This window comes from Sabethes cyaneus, chromosome 1, assembly GCF_943734655.1.
Source record: "Sabethes cyaneus chromosome 1, idSabCyanKW18_F2, whole genome shotgun sequence".
In the NCBI taxonomy this organism is placed as follows: Eukaryota; Metazoa; Arthropoda; class Insecta; order Diptera; family Culicidae; genus Sabethes; species Sabethes cyaneus.
Genome location: NC_071353.1, coordinates 105,735,990 through 105,759,272, shown reverse-complemented (window position 1 = coordinate 105,759,272; position 23,283 = coordinate 105,735,990). Strand labels below are relative to the sequence as shown.

General features: G+C 42.9%; 1 protein-coding gene across 1 annotated transcript in view; it reads left to right on the top strand.

Moving 5' to 3' along the window:
- Positions 1-1,053: 1,053 nt before the first annotated feature.
- The window catches only part of LOC128746055 (transmembrane protein fend-like), a 244,009-nt gene continuing 221,779 nt past the window's right edge, over positions 1,054-23,283 (top strand). Inside the window, exon 1 of the mRNA XM_053843105.1 lies at positions 1,054-1,269. Within this exon, the coding sequence (XP_053699080.1) occupies positions 1,054-1,269 (216 nt within the window). The remainder of the gene's footprint in view (positions 1,270-23,283) is intronic.

The following is a 23,283-nucleotide window of genomic DNA, read 5'->3' as shown; positions in this document are numbered from 1 at the left end:
CTGCGAAAAAGGAACAAAATTCTCAGTTTGCACCGAAAGGTTTTCTCAATCGGACGCGAGAAACGGGGCGGTTTCGCGATTGGTCGAAGTTCTAGTTGCTGTATTCCATTCAGATTTAGAGTAATCCAGTGATAATCAAAAATAACTATTGAAAAAATTAGCTGTCGAGCAGTTTGATAGATCTCGCATATTTTAGAGCTGCCAAAACGAGCGCAGCTCTGTCGAACGCCAAACCAGGGGAAACGGATGTCTGCCCCCCAGTTTGTCAGACCGTAGTAAACATTGGATTATATTTCGTAATCCGTACGGTGGAACCTGTGAGGAAGCCCGCGAGGTAGTCCGAACCGCCAAACGAACGGAACTCATGCTCGCCGGGACAACGTTGCGAAAACAGCGCTGAAGATCGGTTTGTTGCCGAAGTACCGTCGGTTTCCGTTGCTGGAAAGTTAAAGTTACCCCAGCCGCCTCTCGGCCAGGTCTTCCACCCTCGCACGTCGCATCGTTTCGTGAATTAATAAATTATCGAGACCTGTCTCAGTGGTTTCGTGGCCCCGTCGATCGTTCTTTCGCTCGCTTGTTTTCTCTCTCTCACCTCCTCCTCATCCTCTCTCTCACCGTCTTTCTCTGTCTTTCACTGTCTGTCTCTCTACACTGTCGCGGCGGAGGAGCTGAAGCGAATGCACAAGCAAAAAGATAAATAAAGTGATCTGGAAGAGAATCGAGCGGCGATCTGGAAGGAAGCGCCCGATGCAAACGCGGGAAAAGAAAAAGAAGGAGCATGAAAAATGATGCAATTATATAATTAAGAAGTTTGAAATATTTTTGTGTGTGATGTGAGCGGAGAGTGTATAGTTTATTCGTGGATATTATTATTTTTCACGGTCTCAGGTTTCGCGTGTTGTTTACTCTCGACAGAGTGCTTGTGTGTTTATGTGTATGTTTCTTACCTACAGCGAAGACCGTGTCGTCCGGGGGAGCGAAATTCCCAGCGATTAAGATCACTATCGCGCGTATTGCAAAGTCCGAGTACTGCAGTCCACGTGGGTCATCGACATGGCGCCAGTCAAGCGCGGACTGTCAGTCGGATTGATGGTTTGTTTACTGACAGCCTTGATCGCGACAGCTCATGCCGCATTGCCGCTGGAATCGAGACAAAACACCGTTCAGCAAACGACTAGGACAGTGCCAACGAACGGTGAACAGACGCCGACGGCAGCCAAACGCGAGCGCGCAACGGTACGGTCGTGCCAAGAAGCTTGCTTGGAAAAGGTAATGCGAAATATTTACTACGAATGCGCTCATCTATTGCATATCTTGAATTAGCAGGTTTATGAAACGATGCAAAACTTCTGAAAGACATGTTTTCCTTCTCAATTTATCACCATAAAAATTTAAAATAATTGCTTTGAACTACAAAAAAAAACACTGGAAACCGGCGGGGTGTATTCAAGAAGACAAAAACTACTCTCCAGCAGGTTCTAGGAGCTAACGTTTCAAGCCATCATCGATAGCTGAATGGAACCGACCATGCTTTTATTTTTTTAGCACCATTCCCCTTCGAGGCAGACCTCCGGAGAACCCGCGTCCACTGCAGTATCAACAGCAGCAGCGTCAAAATCCGAACTCAGACTCTACGAGCTTTTATCGTTTTATTGATGATAACGATCACCCTTTATGTTTAATTTAATTAAGTCGATGTATAAATTTAATGATATAAGCTTGTTCATCGGTTTTCTAACCGACCCCGACAGTCCCGGAGACGTCTCAGCACCGAACATCGGAACACGGGCGTCTCTTTTTCGCCGGTTTGGTTGTCGTGTTCTTTTGTGCTGGGTTTGACGAAGATGCCAGACAATGGACCATCGCAGGCGTTACCCGCTTGTTTTGAGGCATAGACACAAAAAGTGTATGTCCACATTCAGTTTGGGTTTTTTTTAATTTTTTCTGTTCGTTGCCTTTCCAAAACACTGCACCGATTGGTAGAAATGTTTGGTTTCCTTCCCCTTTCTTCTACTACCGAAAGTAGAACCAAAGTTTTGACTTAAAATTTAGACGGTTGAATTGCGCATCAAATGATTTTCAGTTGGTAGTATTGTGATAGATATCTGCATCAAGTTTCATATTAAAGCACCTTTTACCTTTTTAAAGCGTGATACAGCTGAAAAGTAAACAAATTCAGGTGCCAAACCGTTTGGAAAAGCTGTGGCAATTTTACAGCAGGCCCGAATCCAACAAGGGAAACGCGTCGGCGAAATGGTATTTTATTTTCGCATGCACGAGATGTCGAAAACCGAATACATGAAAAGGAATAGGCTCAAAGGAAACAAACGCGTGCCTTTCACGAACGGTAATCGTTGACGGCGATGAACTAGAGGTGACAGATGAGTTCGTGTATTTGAGATCGCTGACGACCGCGGACTACAACACTAGAAAGGAGATCAGGCGGCGCGTTCAAGCGGGAAATCGAGCATACTTTGCGCTTCGCAAAACGCTACGATCAAGAAGCGTACGCCGCTGTAAGAAGTTAATAATGTACAAAACCTCCATTCAGAAACGCGCTCTTCCTGTGTTCGAGCGGCAGGTACTGCGGGTGACATTTTGCGGAGTACTAACTGAAAGCGGAGAGCGACGGAAGCGTACGAATCACGAGTTACTGGCACTGTTTGGAAAGATTCCCATCATACGTCTAGCGAAAGTGCGTAGGCTACGGTGAGCTGGACACGTGTGAGGATGCCGTAACACAGTGCGACGAAAACAGTTCTCTTCAACAACCCCACCGGCACCGGTGACAGGGGGTTCACCGTACAAGATGGCTTCACCAGCTCGAAAGTGATGTGAGACTTCTGAGACGACTGAGAAATCGGCAACGAGTGGCCTAATATCGAGTTGAATTAAGACGACTGCTTGAAATAGCACGAGCCACTCCGGCTCTATTCTGCTGACGACGACCGACGACGCACAAGATGGTGTGGACGGAAACATGGTTCCCTATTGATGGGGTGTTTGAATTCCAAGATATGAGAAAAGAAAAAAATTCCGGAGGAATGGATGCAAGCACCTGTTTGTCTCAGATATTCAACTGACATATTCAAATTTCTGGTACCAAGATATCTAGGAAACAAGCAACTCCCGATCAAGATTGGGTAATCACCCCGGTACAAACCAGGGTAGCACGCTGACAGGGGAGACGGCACTCTTGCTTCCACTGAGTGTTGGCACAAGAAATACCTTTGTCAGGTGTGAACTTCTGTTCCCAGGCCAGGGGCGGCACATAACAATGATCCTACTACAGTCAGGTGGAATGCTTAAAAAATCTTCGCTACGAAAAAATACATAGGCGATTCGGAATATCGAAATTCAACGGCGCGACTATCCTCGCAAGAGTGTATGTGTTCAAACCAAAACCAACTAGGAATATATGGCTGAACATTCGGCGGTTAACAGTGGAAGGAGTTACTGTAGAATATTCACGGAAAACTAATGATCGGATCTATGAACACTGAGAATATAATTTCGTATTGTTTTTGAAAAAACATTCGTAAAACTATATTCGTAGCTGGTACAAATAATTTCATACGATTTAAAAACTTTCGTAGGTTTATTGTCTACCGCATATGTTGTTATTACGAATGGTTCGTATTTTTAACGAGAGCACATCCCAAGCAACAATGTGAGTTTGATTGTACTCTTATGGTGGTTTTCATGACCAATTGTGGTCTTGAATGCTATCATAAGAGTGTAATAAAACTCAAATTGTTACTTGGGATTCGTAGCTGTCTTGCATCAAGACCAGATTTGATGCACGGTTGTTGTCTGGCATCATTATCGACGAAAACGGGATGTGAAGATTGTATGAAGAGAAAATAGACTTGTGCAATTATGACCTTCTTGGTATGCAGTAGCTGTGGTTCTGTGGTTTGCGGCGGCGTCAGCTATTCGTAATGAAGTATGACAAACGAGCTCAGTTCGATTGCCGATAAAATCGGTTTTTTTCACAGATAATAAAGATTTCGCTATTTTTCGATAGGTGTCGGTAATGTAGCATACTGACACCTATCGGAAAACAGTGAAATCTAGTATTATTTTTATCGACAGCCTTTTCGTGCATTCGTAAAATCTACAAACCATTTTGTAAAGTGCAATAATTCGTACGAATATAGCTTTGTTACTATGTACAAAACATTCACGATTGGTTTTACGAATCTACTTCGTGGTAGAAAACAACGAAAGAATTCGTAAAGCAAACGCTCGTTTTCGTACTATACACCAAGTTTTATTATCAGTGTACGAGTTGGAGATAACCTTAAGCGCAAGAAGTGTTGAGTACTTCTGCTGCAGCCACTTCTACTGAGTGGTATGATGCTGGCTGCAACTGTAATACACTAGAGCAGGCTAGAGTTGCCTGAAAGAAACTCAATTGATGGAAGAAACACCAGCACTGGGATCGCGTTTTTGCGAAAACGAAGAATTACTTTAACAGGCACGACGCAGGAAGCTTCATTAAAACGTACAATAGAATTCTCGGGTAAATTTTCAAATAGACCTAAGTGACAATGAGAGATTCTCATCGCGTTTCCTCTCTTCCGTCTTTCACGGCTACATAAATGCATAGAAAAGGAAATTTTCAAAACACTTAGCTAACTAGTGACTCCGGCAACCGTTTTATGCAAAGCTGATGTGTTAAAATTATAGTTACTATATATATAGTTCGGCGGATAGAAAACCAGGCGAATTGGCATCCCTGATTTATGAAATTAAATTTGAAATTATGGTGAAATGTGCAGGTTTTTACGAAAAATAATCACCGGCCGCTGTTGAAAATGACTAGTTCTATGAAAATAAAGTGTGTTTTTTTAACATTATTCCTGCATTTTGGATTTTGAAAAGCTTTTGGCTCCGCTTTTGACGTTTATTTGGCTCCCGATTTTCTATCCGCCGAACTATATATATAGTAACTATAGTTAAAATGCATTAGGATCGCCCTAAAAAGCGGAAGAGAGGAGACGCGAAGAGAATCTCTCATTATCACTTAGGTCTATTTGAAAATTTACCCGAGAATTAGGTTTCGGACCGTGACAACTCCCGGTGCAAAATCGCGGATGGGATTCTAATTATTACCGAAAGATCGTATTTGGTCAGGTGTTGAAAGCAACATTTCGATGTGCTGTTTAATGATTTAGGAGATGGAGTCGTCGACAGAAACAGTATAATGGTGAAGGTTGATGAACAAGCTATAGATTCACCTACTTTGGGCAAGACGTGAAAAAAAGTAACCACAGAGTTGAGCTTACAACAGCATCGATGCCATTGGTGTTAACCGTGAGGCTGTGGAAAAGGTGTATGCGTATCATAACAAATAGAACGTTGCAAGGATTGGACTCATTGTAAACCCATCCAAAACGAGCTGGCAAAGAGCGGGGTAGTCCTGCAGGTGTTGGAACAGTAGTGTTGAAAGATAGAGATACTTTTGATTTGATGTGGTCAATAAACTCGATGCAGCAATGACGTGAATTGTGAAATAAAGGAGCGGATAGTGGTAGCAAATGGTAGGTGAACGGCATGATAATGCGTACCACCGGTGCGGTGCCTTGCCTCTCTATGGGCATAAAACAGCCTCCAACAACGTAAATCTCTACAACGCAGTTATCGTCTCATTACGCTAGCCAATACCGCCTACAATGCGCTCTTCCAGATCTTGTTGCGTCATATATTCTCAATAGCAAAACAATTCGTAGACTAATTTCAGATGGACTTTATGAGGGCCATGCTTTTGCGAATTAAATTTTCGCACTCCGACAATTTTTTTAAAAATGTCGAAAGTACAACTTACCCACGCAGGATATTTTCATGGTTTTCAAGGCAGCAGGTGATACAGTCAGACGCAAAAAAACTGTAACGGATACGGATGTTGTACGGATAAATTCGATGTTATCACTAGGAACTTTGTGACATCGGTAGTAATCTAAGCCAGGTTAAAAACTGAGGCTAGAAAGATTGGTTTAAGCATCAAGAAGAAGCTCAAGAGAAGATAACATTCACCCCCTATTGAAAGTGCCTATTGACGGCGTCGAACTTGAAGTAGTCGAAGAGTTCATATATTTGGAGTCAAGTCATTAGGTACTAGGAATAAAAGAGCCAACGGGTTACATGGCTAAACCAGATCTAAGGTGGTTTACGAGTGTCGCGACGCACGAGAAGAAGTGAGCGACTGAAAAAATGCAGTTTTACGGACTGCGTAGCTTCGTTCGACACCGCTGTCTAGAACGTCAACAATCCTGATAATAAACTGAAGGTTTCCCTGTCTTTAAAAACAACTTTTACCAATCTGTATCTAAACCTAGACGATATGTGATTAAGTATTAAACTTGCCTTAAAGATCTCCTTTAGAGGTGAATTAAGCGGTAATTCTCCGTTTTGAAACAGAGCTGGAAAAAACCCACCTGACCGTGTTTTTACTTTAGCCCTAGTAAAAAATAATAATCCGTGTTAGAATCAGGGTAGGTTTTCCCCTAGTGGGTGCTACCCAGTTCTGAACACGACGATGTCTCGTTTGATGAACTCTGTAATGGGAATACAATTATTTAATATTTGCCTTAACTAAAACACCAGCTCCAATCATAGACTAACTTAACCCGTGAGTATTGTCTGATATCCATTCGCACCACGCGCCCGGTTTCATAGACTAACCTACGTGTACTTGTTCGAATACCTAGTATTCTTCCTTTGTAAACCCAGGGCTTCTAAATCAAGGCCAGGCCCACAGCATCTTTTGGGAGAGGAGCTGGCTCCGCGTGGACTCACCTTTCCCACAAATCTCTTTGGAGTTTGCCGGACCAATTGTGAAAACCACTACCATGTGATCACCGCTCGGCCCTGGCATCGCCAAACTGTCAAGATCTTCGTCTTCGCTTTACCAGAATCTCTGATAGAACTGTTTTGAGTACCTTGTGAAACCACAAATTTGGTTCCACCGTCTCAGGGAGTCTCCTGAATATCAGGGTTCTTGGAATTTTGATACTCAGTGCTAGCGGACTCCAGATCTCTTTGGACTTCACTAGTCTTACACGTCCTTGTAATTTGGCGTTATCTTGGAGTTACATTTCTCATTTTTGCATTTATCATTTACATTCTCATATAGAGTAAGGAGGGGTAAAAGTGCGATGCGGGTAAAAGTGCGATCCAATGATTTATCAGTGCGGATTCCGAGTAAAGTAAATCTATCATAAACATTTGTTGTTTACGTATCATAGTTGCTGAATTATGGGTAAAAGTTATTTTAGAACGGTTTCGATGTAATATTTCGTTGTACGGCAAATACGATATCATCAGGAGGATATTACTTATTGACAAATTGTAGCAGCGTTTTACATCACTCAGATATCTCTCTTGAAATTGCGGTGAGAAGAATTTACAAAATATATTTTGCTTTTCCATAATTTAATCAAACCCCGTCAAGAGCCTAGCGGGGCAAAAGTTCGATTTATTGACGGGGTAAAAGTTCGATTCATGGATCGAGAATCTAACTCATTTTACTGACGGGACGACGACACTATGCAAGTCCTTGCGACGCTGTTCTGGCGCGCGACGCTGTTCGTTTGTCAGCGTTATAGCCGCGATTCTCAACGGGGTTGTTCGGGGAAAGGTTTCGTTTCTATCACGGAGCGAAAAAATTCGGTTGTTTCAAACGAAATTTTTATAACAACCTAAAAATATTTTTGTTTCAAAACGAAATTCTATTTGAATCAAGAAAAGAAAGAAAGAAAAGAGAAAATCAGTTTTGAATTAAAAGTAAAGTATTGTCAAATTGAGTTTTCGATGTAAATATTTTCATTTCAAACATACATATCAGTTTGAAACGAAATGAAATTTCTGATTGTGCGTAAAACAACCATATATCTGGTTGAAACTACATTTTTACCTTTGTTATAGAGTAAGGATGCGATTTAATGATTGGCATTAATGGGTGACTACTTTGACTGCTTGAATCTAACGTAAACTTTGGTTGCTTACGAAGCATTGTTGCTGAGTTACGTGCAAATGTTATTTTAGGGCAGTTTTGATGTAATTTTTTGCTATACAGGTAATACGATATCAACAGGAGGTTATTACTTGTTGAAAATTTGTAGCAGTGTTTTACATCACTCGCATATCTGTTTTGAAAATACGGTGAAAAGAGTTTACAAAATATATTTCGCTTTTTCATAATTTAATCAAACCCCGTCAAGCGCCTAGCGAAGTAAAGGTGCGATTCACGGACGGGGCAAAATTGCGATTCACGGACGAGGCAAAAATGTATAGCTTATATACAGCTTTTGGCACTATATTACAGATACTAGAAATGGAAGATCTGCAGAAAACTGTGCTCTACAGATGTTGGTCGAAGGAAAACAATGTTTTTCCGCTGATGAAACAAAAAACAAACGTTTGGGAAAGTTTCGATCTGTCGGAGGCTGCAATACACCAGCGAAAAATAGGAAAGGTGTAAATTGAGAATATTCCTTACCGAAACATACCGCAGATTGACGATAATATGGTATTGTTAGCTACTGATGTGCTAATTTCATGGATTCGAGCTTCGCACTTTTGCCCCGCGGTAATCGAACTTTTGCCCCGCTAGTGGGGTAAAAGTGCGAATCGGCAAGTGATCAGAAGAATGAAAAATTTATTTTCAATAACACTATTATTCCAGATGATTTATAGTTGAATGTAAAGATATTGAGTAGCTGCATCACTATAAAATATATTTTGTTGTTGTTCTTCTTTATATCTCGCGAAAATTGATGACAACTTCAAACATCGCACTTATGCACCGCCCTACTCTACATTTCTACACTTCATCGACTGTTTGCGACCAATCCGCATGTATTCCATTCGGGTTCGATCGCTGTAGAATTCGCCATTTGTCAGTTATGATATTCTAATTTTGACGCACTCTACAAACAGTTCTCAGAGAGGCTTCCAACTCTGGTCTGTCCTGCGGCCTCCCTGTAGGAGACACCATCAATGGAGTCCACAGGATGCTTGTCTTCTGTTTGCAGGCATCAGCTGTTATCCACTACTGGATAGCTCCGATCCTTGTGGTCTTAACTTACACACATTCCAACTGAGTCGTTACTTGACAGACGGACAGACTTTTTATTTTTCTTTTGTGAGCTCTTTGTTTTTCTACACTCTTACACACCCATTGGCTGGAAACGTTAATTCTAGACAAACAATTGAAAAGGATCTTTTTTTCAAAATACGCATAATAAAGGGTTTCCCACATCAAATTGCATCACGGAAAACACGCTGTAGCTTACCTAGTCGACCAATTCTTCAAAGTTTCAGAGAATAAAATATAACCCATGAGTAAACCTTTAGCATACTTATTTCATTCAACTTCAATACCATAACCGATGCTCGCACCTTACGCTTAGCTCCACTCATAAGGTCCTGTACAACGTCTGGCTGCAGTTTCTTCTGTACGGAAACCCACTTTTTCTTCATGTCTTCCTCAGATTTGACCTCCTTGGGATGCTTCCGTAGTACCTGCTTCATAATAGCCCAGTATTTTTCGATGGGTCTTAGTTCCGGTGCGTTGCCGTGGTTCATGTCATTGAGTACGAAAGTAACCCCGTGGGCTTCGTACCCCTCCAGGACATCCTTTGAATAGTGGCACGAAGCAGGATCCGGTCAGAGGATCGTAGGGGCCCCGTGTTGCTTCAACAGAGGAAGCAGATGCTTCTGTAGACACTCCTTGAGGAAGATCTATCCCGGTAGTGTTATAATCCCGGTAGTCAGAAACGGCGCACTTCGTCTGCCGCATGAGCAGATCGCTTGCCAAACCATATATTTCTTAGCAAACTTCTCTCTAGTCTAAATAACTTAACCTATCTTAATATATCTAAAATAAGTTAACTCAAATGGAATCGTATATAGGGTAACGGCACCAGTTTTCGCCAGGGCACCAATTGTCGCCACCCTAGGGGTTCAAAACTGTTATGATGATATTTGGTATGCCATAAATAGCATAACATATTCACTAATTTAAACATAGCTATGTACTGAACCAATATAATATGACTCCAAAACCTTGATGGTTTTATAACTCAAATTGGCATTATTTTTAGTTGGTGTCGTCATATTGAAATGATTTAAACATGATCCGATTTTCGCCATTAGCGAAGTTCAAACGAAGACGAAAACTGGAGCACAGAAATGGCGAAAACTGGGTCTTGGGGGGCGAAAATTGGTGCCTCAACATGCATCACAAATTTTACATTTACTTTTACATGACTTTTTCAAACATTTGGGCTTAAGTGTTATGCTGAAAACGTAGCAAAAATGTTTCTGTTTAATGTAGGCTAAACAATTGTCATCGATATGAAACTATATGGCAAAGAATCTCCGTTTTCTTATTTGCTGTCTGAAAAAGTGGCGATTTCTGGTGTTGTTACCCTATTAGATTGTTTATTACTAAATTACACACTACACACTACACACTAAATTGCTTCTATAAGGCAATACAGTCGATTGAGCGCAAGTGGGTGTATTTGAGCGAACCAAATCTGCTTTATAATAATATTCTCCATAGTTTCTCCATCATATACCTATGTTTTTTCCAAAATATGGAAGGGTTTACATTAATAAATACAGTTCTGACGTAAAAATTAATGTTTTAATGTCAATTAAGTCCGGGATATTTTTGTTGCTTTATGTCTAAAACCAACTTTCAAGATTTTGGTGAATGACCCGTCGGTTAAACCACTCTATAATAAACCTAACAACTTTCAAGATTATTCAACAAATATTGCATAACAACGTGACGTGATGGGCAATTTTTATGATTTTTTCTGAATTCAGTAGACAAAAATCTATAAGAATCAGCTGAAAAAGCCTATGCAGTTTTTTTGATGCACACCTGTATTATTAGATTTGGGATTAGAGTTCGCTCATGAAGTTTAATCCATGCAACGGTTTGTTATCGATGAAACTATGTCGGTAAAAATAATAAACCGAAAAGTTTCCGATTGATTGCAAACATATTTCCCGTACCTACCCCCGTGCGTGAATGGCCCCTGTCCCGTGAATGGCAGAATAAAATTAGCGTGTATCGAAATTGATTTTCTTCTGTGTAGCCTCAACTCTGACTCTGATTGCTGGCAAAGAAAACAACAAAGTCGAAAAACAAACAAAACTTTTCACCGCATGGCGTTGCTGGTCTAGCCTCCGCACGGTCGGATCGTCGAGCTGCCAGCCACCGACAAATAGAAACATGATTTCAATATTAATTTCATTTGAAATAATAATTTTTATTGGGGCTTTGGCTCGCTTTCGTGCCAGCCAGTGTAGTAGCGGCTGAATGGAGTGGCACGAGCTCCGGAGGAAAGTTTTATCAATAATGTGAAGGTATTTGCATTCTGGCAGGTCGGATGTCGCTGTTCTAAACCGGCGAACGCGAGCCGCCGCCGCTTGGACCGCGTGTTGCGAGTTTTGGCGTTTCGTGCTCTCTGTAGAAGACGTGCCCCAGACATTCGACGAAACAACCGACCGCTACTGAGTAATACTTTATTGGTCGATCCGCTTCAGAAAGTTTGAGGTTGGTTACTTTTATGTCGTGGTTGTAATTTTATGATTAAATTTTCAGTTCGATTTGACTTGTTTACTTGTACATATAACTGAAATTATATTTTATTGTTGTTTCAAAAAAATCAACAGACTCTTTCTGAACATGCAAAAACATTGATATTGGCACAGCTTGGTTTTGTCTTTTTTTTTCTTTGTCAGTTTGAGTGCTCCAACACCCACGGGCAGCGAACACAAATGGGTGTAACGTTTTATGGTGTCAACGAGCTAGAAATAATCTATCAGTCAAACTACTCAGCCGAAAGTTGAAACACATTTCGGTCCCACTGATGTCCGTAAATGTTGAGGAAGCCATCAGAGATCTTGGCGGGTTATAGAAAACGGCCAAAACGAAGACAAAAAAAACGAAAGACGGACAGCTACACAATCTTTTAATCCCCCATTATGGCGTGACTGACTTCCAACCAAGCCTCATTCAACCGAAAGCTTCAGCTCCTCCGAAGTGTATGCTCGAAGCGAGTTACACACATATTCTCAGACCGTTTGTCATCCATCCGTGCCGCTGCCGCGCTGCCACGCTGCTAGTCACCGCGCTCCGTACAACGATCGGATAATCAATTAAATCGCGACATAAGAGACAATTACGACCGACTCCGCCGTCGTGGGCACCGTCCGTGAAGGAGGGAACCAGGCGCGGTAGACTGACCACTGGCAAGGAGCGCGTTCTTCACGCGGCCCGTCCGGTGCGGTGCCGCTGTCACTTATTGTTCCTTTCCATCTGGGTCTCCTTACGTTCCTCTCGTTATTCTAATCGTCAACCGGTGCGGGCGGAGCGCGGCGAACCACCGTCAGACGACGCAGATCGCCGATGATCGTCGTTTATTGCCCGTGAGATTCTTTCCGGAGATACTTCAAAAGGGATGCCCATGGTAGGCAGATTCTTTGAAACGATACGAAATGCTGTACCCAGATGAGAAATTCCCAGAAGCGCTAAGGCTGAGAAATTCCGAGGCACCTTCACCCTCGAAGTGCTGCTGTAGGAAGAACCGCGCACGCTGTACAGTGCCTTTTTGGGTGGCTGCGATAACTGCTCCAGTGACTTAGTTTCGGATGCGCTGTTAATTACTTTTGGTGAAGCCTTTCTGACTCCGGACGGGCGGGCGGTCAGGCGACCGGCCGTGCACGGAAGCTAGACAGTTGAATGTCCGCTTTCGAGCTGTGGTTTTCTTTTATGGGCTTTTACGCTTTGTGGCTCACCTTTTGACCGTATAAAACTGCACGGCCGATAATGAGAGAACCGTTCTTAGAATTCTGAGTCTGTTGAGTAGCATGTAACATTCTACTAAGTCTAATGAACACAACACATAGGAGTTATGTAGATAATTTTAATGGCTACATTTTCTTGACTACGTTAAACTGGTTAACTGCTCGCGAAAAAAAGAAACTTTCCGAGATTGATTATTATTTTGGGAAAATAAACAAAATCAAGCCCCAACAATTGGCTTTCCCCCATTCTAATAGCCCGAAATCATCAGGTGGTATACAGATTGTATCGCTGTCTCTCTCTCTTTCGCTTTCCCTCTTCGTTAAAGCGAGACGTGTCATTGCCGTGCCTGAATAGGTTCGTCACCACGGAGAGTAACCATTCTTCACCGGAAAGAACGCAGGGGACCTTAACTTTCGACAAAGGCACTCCGCTGCTGCTTGCTATAATCAATCATCTTTCGAGATCAAAATGCCGAGCATCCGAACAAAAAGTAGCTCAGCCGTTTGTGAAAAGCAGCGGCTCCCTGCCCTGCCCTTGCTTGCCCTGCACTTCGTCGTCCGTGCAGCCACCAGCGCGCATCGATGCTGAGGGCACACGCGGTCTCTCAAGGTTAGCAACATGACAAAGTGACCTCATCCGGAACGACCCCTGAAGGAGATGGGGGATATGTGGTTCCTTTCAAAAAAAAGTGTAGAAGGGTCTGTGTCTTGGCACATATATGCAGGCTTGGCGTAGGACCACGATTGTAGGCACAGTTTCTCAGCTTAATGGAAAAGTATTGAATTTTCTACTAATTTTGTATAAAGATTGCAAATTTGAGCTTTATCAGGTCGTCTTGTATGATACAATTCGATACACCAACAATCTATGAATTCTACTCTTAAATATTTTATTTTTCACCTTGAATATGAGTAAAATAAATCTGAGTTGTCATGTCTTGAACTAATTTGCGTTTATCAAATTCTCCAAACAGGGACCAGTCCCGATGTATTGGTTAGCATTCACGCCGAGGACCCGGGTTCAAATCCCAACCCCGCAGAAGTCACGAATGAAAGTGTTAAAGTGACTAAAATCTAACAAAAAAAATTCTTCAATCAGTGGAGGTTCAAATAAATTATCTTTTACAATCAAATAATTCTAGAGATATTTGCTATTACACCATGTCACCACGGCACACTCCACCAAATTAGCTAAAATTGTGATTGAATAGTACCATTCATTGTGGCAAATTGATATGATCATTCAACTAGCATACCGACAACCTATTAAAATTATGACAGTTAAAATATCATCAATTACACGGTGTGACAAAAAATTTTTTTTTAATATACTTTGCAAGTGACCTAGTGTACGTTGTTAGTCGCACCTAGTACATCATGAAAACACATATCCTAGCATCCCTAAAATTTCAAGTTATTGCAAAAAACGTTTTTTGGGCAGAACAGAAGTGGAAGTAGCAATCCAAACACGTACATGCTACTTTCTACAGATACTAGCGAACCTGGCGCTAGCGAGTCACTTTTTTCCGCGAAAACACACGAACGCATACGAATAGTATAATCAATATATATAGAATACCAGTGTCGCTGGTGTTTCATGGATATTTTGGTGGCAAACATGTTGCTGGTTCGTGTCTTGGATACGGGAACTACATTGTCAAATTGCCCAATAGAAAATTTTCCTGCCGACGAAATACCCCAAAACGACCAAATCGGGTGATTTATCCTATACGTGATTTACGGAAAAGCAGAAGGATTTTTTATTGGGTTGCCTTTTTAGTTTGACAATCAGATTCCCGTTTCGAATCGATCACTCACACATATGCGCATACAGTGTAAATACGTAATTTTCAAATGTGTGATGTTTACCACGAACACTGCAGCGACACTGGCATTCTATATATATTGATTCAACTATACGAATGCACACGAAAGCATGTAAACGCTGCTATGCGATTGGCAGCGAGCGTTCTGCTTATATTGTTGTTATTCGTTTCTATATGAAAACCTTCCCAAAGAAAAATAAAAACAAAAAAGACTCTGTCAACAGTTTTGATCGTCGAATCCATTTCTGTTCTGTGTTTTTTGGCTAGGTGTACACATACTATCATAAATAACTCAAACATTTTCCAAGCAATTTTAAGTTTTTTTACATTTTGGAAAGCTTAAAGGACAAGTTTTCAGAATATATACACATTCACGATGGTTCCACAAAAGTTAGACGAGATTTTTTCAATTAAATATGAAATTTAACAAAAAAAATGAAATTTTTCTCACTTTAGGGGTTCTGAAAGTGACTTTAAAAATGACCCACATTCCTCAGCTCAACACCACTTTATATATTCATATTCATATACCGTGGCGCCCCGTTCGTTTAACCATTTTTAATCTGAACACTTTTTAATTGGAACCCCGTTGGTTTGCACGACGTGCAAATTAAAAATGGTTCAAACGTCATTCTCAACATGACATCATTTGTTTATGCAGACAATGCACATAAACACGATTTGTTTGTATCTACCTAGCGTGTTTAATCGGTTTCACATTTCTTTTTCCTAACGATTAAGATAGAAATCCGATCGGAAAATGCAATATTCACACTTGCAACTGCCAACTAAAACAAACCACCAAAACAATAACAAAGAGCAGGGCGGCCAGTTCACACAGGTTTCAGCATATTTCGGGTTACCAGTTGTTCAAATTAAAAAGTAACCCCGTTAGTTTGCATGAGGAATCGTTCAAACGAACGGGGGTCCACAGTATCATAGTTTTATATTCAATCCTAAGACTTTGGTCAAAATTTCAGCCAAATCGGTCAACATTTGCTAATTTGAGACCATTTTTAAGAGTTGTAGAATTTGTTGCTTCCAATCAGATCCCTGTCACGATAGCTGTCAGCTGAAGCCGCCCTCCGATAGTGGTGGTAATAAAGGTAGACAACAAATTTTGAAACAAAATTTATACGAGACAACGCATGTATACAATGCTGCGCAATATGACGAATGCAGCGTGTTGTTTCCCATCTTTCGTTTATGGTAAAAAATAAGACTATCAAAAGTCAGAATTTTTCCTTTTTTATGTTGCCGATAACAGAACAAAACAAACATGTATCATTATCTACATCCCAAATGCAACAAATTTTCTGAAGCATAAAACCGTATGATTGTGTAATTCTTACAGCTGCTGTCAAATTTGACGTAAAATCGAGCCAGCAAGCCTGGCTCAAACGGCTTCAAGAAAAATGTATGAGAATGACGTTCGTGCCAGGGATGCTTCCAATATATATCCCGCCAAATCTTACATCGTGTACAAGATGCTCAGTTGTAATTTGCTAAATAGGAGCTTTCAAAAGTTCTACGACTAAAGATTTTACCCCTTCTGTTTTGGAAACAGATCCAGTGACCATGTTATTTAGCAAACTACCAGTTCATGTCTAGCGAGCCTCATTAAAAAGTTATCCTTGAAAGTTATGTGTGATGAAACAATATAACGACTTCTCTCTATCCATGCTCATTCTTTTTTTTTTCTTGTTGCCTTTTAGTTGTGGCTATTTTTTGCTTTCAGGGTATGAAATGGAGAGAGTTACCTGGAAGGAGCGTCAAATATAGCTCTGGCTCTCTCAAGCTCCCACCTAGCGCCTCCACGCAGATCTACACACTTAAAAAAAGTGCCGAAGTCAGCAAAATTTTGCCGAGATTTGGACAGCCGAGCGTTCGGTAAAATTTTTTATGATGCCAAACGTTAGTAAAGATCCGTAAACGTCGATTTGCAAAACTGAAATTTTTACCGAACGCTCGGCTGTCCAAATCTCGGCAAATTTTGCTGAGTTTTTTAAGTGTGTAAGTCAAATGATGACGGTCGATGACCTTACCCGGAAATGCTTCATGTACTTACTGGAGCAGCTAAGCTAGAAGGTGCAAGCTAGAGCGCCTGTTCTCCAGGTGAGGGGCGGCTCACACAGCGCCTGTCTCGGAACAGGCAGCTGAATATGAAATGCTGTATCCTGCAAGCTGTGAGGTAGTATACCGAAAGCTCAATTACCACGAATAACGAAGAAAGAAATTCAGGGCGGAATAATCGGTATAGGACACGGCAGAAGTTCGGTGGCCAAATTCCGGAGAAAGGAAGTTCCGTGCAGTAGACCCTATTGCAGACACTTCGTTCATGTACCACATCTACTACAGTGGTGGCAAAAAAGCAGAACATGGAGTCGGTTTCGTAGTGTTTGGAAAACAAAAGCAACGTGGAGGCCCGTAGATGACCATATATGCGTGTTGAAGATTAAAGGCAAATTCTTCAACTACAGCCTAATCAACTTACACACACCGACAAATGATAAATCCGATGATGTTAAGGACAAGTTTTACGACAGGCTTGAGAGGACCTATGGAGAGATCCCAAAACACGATGTGGAAATCATCATCGGAGATGCAAATGCGCAGATCGGGAGGGAGGAATTCTTCCGTCCAGTCATTGGAAAACATAGCCTTCATCTGTCGACCAATGATAACGGTCTGAGGCTCATAAATTTTGCCGCGGCCAGAGGAATGACCATCTGTAGCACATACTTTCCACGTTTGAATATTCGGAAACACACCTGGAGGCATCCAAATGGAGACTCTAGCTCTCACATCGACCATGTCTTGATTGACGGTCGACACTTTTCGGGTGTTATCGATGTACGGTCTTTTCGGGGACCAAATATCGACTCTGACCACTATCTCGTAGTGAGTAAGATTCGCGCAAGGTACGGCGAAAGCTCGCACTGAGAGGACGCTGCATTTCAACATCCAGCGATTAACGACAGACGGCGTAGCAGTGGAGTATGCCAGAAAGCTTGACCAACGAATCGCAGAACAGCAGGTAGAAGGAGAGAGTATAAATGGGCAGTGGAGTAACATCCATGGTGTCATCGAAACAGCTGCGAGAGAGGTGGTAGGCACGACACGTGGAAGACAGCGTATCAGCTGGTTTGACGCCGAATGCCAGAGAGTGACAGATGAAAAGAACCAGGCCAGGAGTCGCATGCTCACTGCGGCAACGCGTCAGAACAGAGAGAGGTACAGAGAGACTAGAGCTGCGGAAAAAAGAATCCATCGTCTAAAGAAACGCTAGTACGAGGAGTACGTGCTCGCCGGCGCAGAGGAGCGATACGCCAGCAACGACACACGGAGTTTCTATAAAACGGCGAGATACAGGAATTTTGCCATGCCTGTGATGTGCAATGATAGTGCTGGCAACCTGCTTGCCGACAAAACGACGGTAGCAGCCAGGTGGAAGTAGCACTTCCAGACACTGTTGAATGGAGAGGTAAACGCGGAGATCAGCAGGGACAGGATAGGAATTGTAAGCGATGGTCAAGCTGGGGAGCCACCAACACAGGAGGAGGTTAAAAAGGCAATCAGTGAGCTGAAAAACGGTAAGGTTGCTGGGAAGGACGGTATCCCGACTGAACTTCTAAAAGCGGGGAGCGAGCGGCTGTACGAAGCAAACCACCGGATCATTGTCAGAATCTGGGAGAAAGCTGGTTTTCGTGACGACGGATCAGAAGTCTACCCTGCATCAGTTGCTAGACAAGTTCCGGGAGTGCAACTTGCAGACACACCATCTGTTTGTGGACTTTAAAGCGGCGTACGATTCAGTTAAACGAAATGAGCTGTAGCAGATAATGCTAGAACATGGTTTTCCGACGAAACTAGTTACGCTGATTCGTGCGACGCTGAACCGATCCAAATCATGCGTTAGAATAGCAGGTGAGACCGCAGCTGCTTTCATGATGTTGGATGCACTCGCTAACCAGCTATTCAACATTGCCTTGGAAGGTGCATTACGAAGGGCAAACGTGGAAAGGAATGGAACTATCATCACGAAATCTCACATGCTTATTAGTTTTGCAGATGACGTCAGTATAACCGAAATCAACCGTAGAGCAGTGGTAGAGGCCTTCAGGCCCTTTAAAAGGGAAGCTACAGGATTGGGATTTACCATTAATACCGCCAAAACGAAGTACATGGTTGCTGGTAGGGAACGAACCCAAGCGGTGTTGGTGCCGAGGTAGAGTTAAATGGAGAACGATATGAAGTAGTGGAGGAATTTATATACCTTGGTACACTCGTGACATGTGACAACGATGTAAGCCGCGGAGTGAAACGACGAGTTGCAGCCGCGAATCGGGCTTTCTACGGATTACGTAGCCAGCTGAAGTCCCGTAGTTTGCAAATTCGCTCAAAACTGGCGCTCTACAGAACACTAGTCCTTTCGGTGGCCCTTTACGGACACGAATCATGGACGCTAAAGGAAGCTGATAGACGAGTGCTTGGAGTTTTTGAGCATAAAATTTTGCGATCTATATTTGGTGGCAGAATGGAAAATGGAGTGTGGCGCAGACGCATGAATCACGAGCTGTACCAAGTACACAAACATGCTGATACAGTGAAGGTAGTGCAATGTGGCAGGCCGTGGTGGGCTGGATACGTGGCCAGAATGTCCTTCGAAAGAGTAGACAAAACTATTTTCAGCAGAGAACCAGGAAGAGGCCGTAGACTCCGAGGTAGACCCCGCACCCGGTGGGTGTGTGCTGTCAAAGACGATGCACGTTCAGTGGGGATTGGAGAACGGCAGCCCAGGACCGACGGTACTGGAGGTCCATAATTCGTTCGGCGCAGGATCGGTAACGGACCGTTGCCACTAAAGTAAAGTAAGTAAGTATTGTTTGCTTTCAACTGATTGTCGATATAACTTAATGCTTCTAATGTTGTTACCGGCCATTTTGTTACTACATTTGTCTTTTCGTCTTCGTCTAAGAACTTCGCCGGGAATTGTCTCAGGAAATATATAAAATCAATGAAATTAATGTGCAACTACCTGAGCAGGAGCGAAGAGCAAAATAATATAAAAACAAGATCAAATTCTGTTATAATTCTATATTTTGTTATTGAATAAATATGGAGATATATCAATGTATACATCTTGTTATTGAGTAGTTATTTTAAATAGTGATTGTAGGATGAGTTTAATAACTGATTTTGTTATCATATCTTATTTTGACCTTAAAATGACATTCGATATATTTCACAAAAAAATTTTTATTGATTAAAGAGATTTTAGATTAAAATATTTTATAAAATGATTTTTTAATATCTCATATGCTACTGCATTTGTTATTCAATACCTTAATAATACTAAAATATGCTATTCTAAACTCTGAATACAGTCATGTTATTGCTTTGTTATTCAGATAGCACAAGTAGTTATTCTTTTGGCCTTAAAGGAGCAAAATTTTGATATTATTTTTTGTTATTTTACCAACTAGATCAGCCAAAACAAGACCAAATTTTGATACGAGCTATTCGATTTCCATAACACATTCACCCTTATTCTGCGAGGCGAGTGACTTGACTATTTGGAGTCACCGCGAATCAGGTGACATTTGTCACCTAGGTGACTCGCTTTGTCACCTAGGTGACACGGTCTGTCACTTAGGGGTTTCTTACCTAGGTGACTCGGTTGTCACCTAGGTGACTCGACTCGCCGTGGCGAGTCGCGGCGAGTGACAATTGTCGTATTGAGTCACGTGACTCGCAGAATAAGGGCAATTTTGATATCATTTTGCTTTTCTCTCCTGCTCGGGATATGCTTACGGATGGATAAACGAACTTTCAATCTTCCTACAGCTTCGCACATGGGAGGCATGTGGGAGCGCCTGATGCGTAGTGTAAAGGAAACCATGCGTGCCTTCGATGACGGCAGAAAGTTGATTGATGAAATACTGCTAACGGTTCTTGCGGAAACTAAGTGTTTATTAACTCGCGGCCTCTCACTTATATGCCCAAAAAGTGACTAACAAAAAATCGCTTACCCCTAGCCAGAGACCAAGACGGGAGAGTGCGACAAGCAACCGTACAAACATCTAGCGGTCAACGGCTGCTCCGTCCCGAGACAAAGTTGGCGGTGATTGTCATTGGCGGTAAATGGTTGGATAATGCGTAAAACAGACCCCAATATGGTTCTTGGCCTCTTTTCCAGCAATACCTATCCCTACCTCCACGTGGTACTAGCCGAAATACGAGCAACTTTAGCGGAGATCGGGTAACCAACTCCGGTGGAAACTAAGATCGTATACCAACAAGCGAGGAGGCACAGTGTTGTCTCGACAGTATAGAATGCAGCCCCAGCATGAGACTCGGTAGCGTAAGCCCTGGTACGGTAGCGACAGGATGCTGCTCGATCAGTTAGAACCCCGAAAGTTAGGCATCGCGGCACTGCAAGAGATCTGTCGCAAAGGCGAGAAGGTGTGGAGGATCCGTGGTGGCAAAGCCCAATGTTTTCAGAGCGGTGGAGCGACCAACGAACTGGTAACGGGCTTCGTAGTGTTGGGCAAAATGCAGGATCGCGTAATGGACTGGAAAGCGATCAGCGAGAGGATGTGCGTGTTGAGGATAAAAGGCCGTTTCTTCAACTACACCATCATAAACGTGCATTGTCCACACGAAGGTAGACCCGACGACGAGAAGGAAGCGTTCTATGCGTAGCTGGAGGCAACGTACGACAACTGCTCACCACGGGACATCAAGATCGTCATCGGGGCTATGAACGCCCAGGTCGGCAGGGAAGCAATGTTTAGACCAATGATCGGGCCCTATAGCCTGCACATCGACACGAACGATAACGGCCAGCGTTGCAACAGCTTTGCAGCTTTCCGAGGCTTGGTGATCAGAAGCACTTTCTTTCCCCACAAAAATATCCACAAAGCCACCTGGAGATCACCTGACCCACGAACTTCGAACCAAATCGACCGGAATGAGTTGACCAAGATTTTGAGCAGGAAAAAGCGCAAGAAGGAGGACAAAGATCGTGAGGAGCTGGAATAACTGTTCCGGGTTAATGACACGCATAAGTTTTACGAGAAGGTGAACCAAACTCGTAAGGGTTGCACACATGTGTAGGGACGAGGGAGGGGATCTAATCACAAATGAGCGCGAGGTACTCAACAGGTGGAAGCAGTATTTCGTTGAGCACCTCAACGGCGATATAGCAAAGGAGACGCAATGGTAGTAAACCTCGGATTGCCCACAAACGACAACAGCTTGCCGGCTCCCTATCTCGAAGAGATCCGGCGAGAAATTCGTCAGCTGAAGAATAGGAAAGGACCGATTCCCGACAGAGCTCTACAAAAATGGCCAAGAACCGCTAGCGACGGCACTTCATTGGATAATTTCTAGGATTTGGAAGAAGGAGAAACTACCAGAGGAGTGGATAGAAGGTGTAGTCTGTCTTCAAAAAGGGCGACCAGCTAGATTGCTATCATTACCGCGGCATCACGTTGGCCAACGCGGCTTTTTGTTACGTCGTCTATCCCCAACAGCAATGGATTTCGTAGGGCAGTATCAGGCGGGCTTTACTGGCGGGGGCCGGTGCTACTACGGATCAAATTTTTACTCTCCGTGATCCGGCGAGCGGGCATCGAAACGAGAGGAACGATCTTCAGTGAGAGTAGTCAACTCCTAGTCTTCACAGACGACCTGGACTAGACTAGATCATTAATAGAAACCTTGGAACGGCGAAGGTAATCTACACCAGACTAAAAACAGAGACTAGGAGGATAGGATTACAAATCAATGCGTCGAAAACCAAGTATACGGTAGGAAGACGATCCAGAGAAAGCAACGTTCGCCTCTCACGGACAATGACTATTGACGGTGATGAACTGGAAGTAGTTAATGAGTTCGTATATTTGTGATCTCTGATCACCGTCGACAAGAATACGAGTTAGGAGATCCAACGACGCAAGCAACCTGCAAATCGAGCCTACTTTTTCTTCCGCAAAACGCTTCGATCAAGGAGCATGCGCCACTGTACAAAGCTGATGATGTATAAAACGCGAATCAGACCGGTAGTCCTCTACGGACTTGATACAGTCACCTTGCTTACGGAATACATACGTGCACTTGTCGTATTTGAATGAAAGGTGTTGCGGACGATTTTGGTGAAGTACAAACGGAAAACGGAGAGTGGCGAAGGTGTATGAATCTCGAACTACAGGCACTGCTTGGAGAAATTCCCATCGTACACCTGGTGAAAGCTGGGAGACTACAGTGGGCCGACCACGACGCAAGGATGCCGGACGACTATGCAGTGAAATCCGTTCTCTTCAAGAATCCCACCGGCACCAGGAATAGAGGGGCCCAACGTGCTAGATGGCGCAACCAGGTTGAAACCAACTTGCGCATGTCGAGACACTCAACGAATTGGCGACGAGTAGCCCAGGACCGAGTACAATGCAGAGGAATTCTTGATACGGCAAGAGCCATCCAAGCTCTCGGCCTAATAACCAACCACCACCAGCTGCTGCCTCATATAACTTCCATTAAGTTGATCAACAAAGCATCAATGATTTGTTATTCAGTATTGACTGGACAAACACACTTGATCCTGACGTCGTTGAAGCTCCTG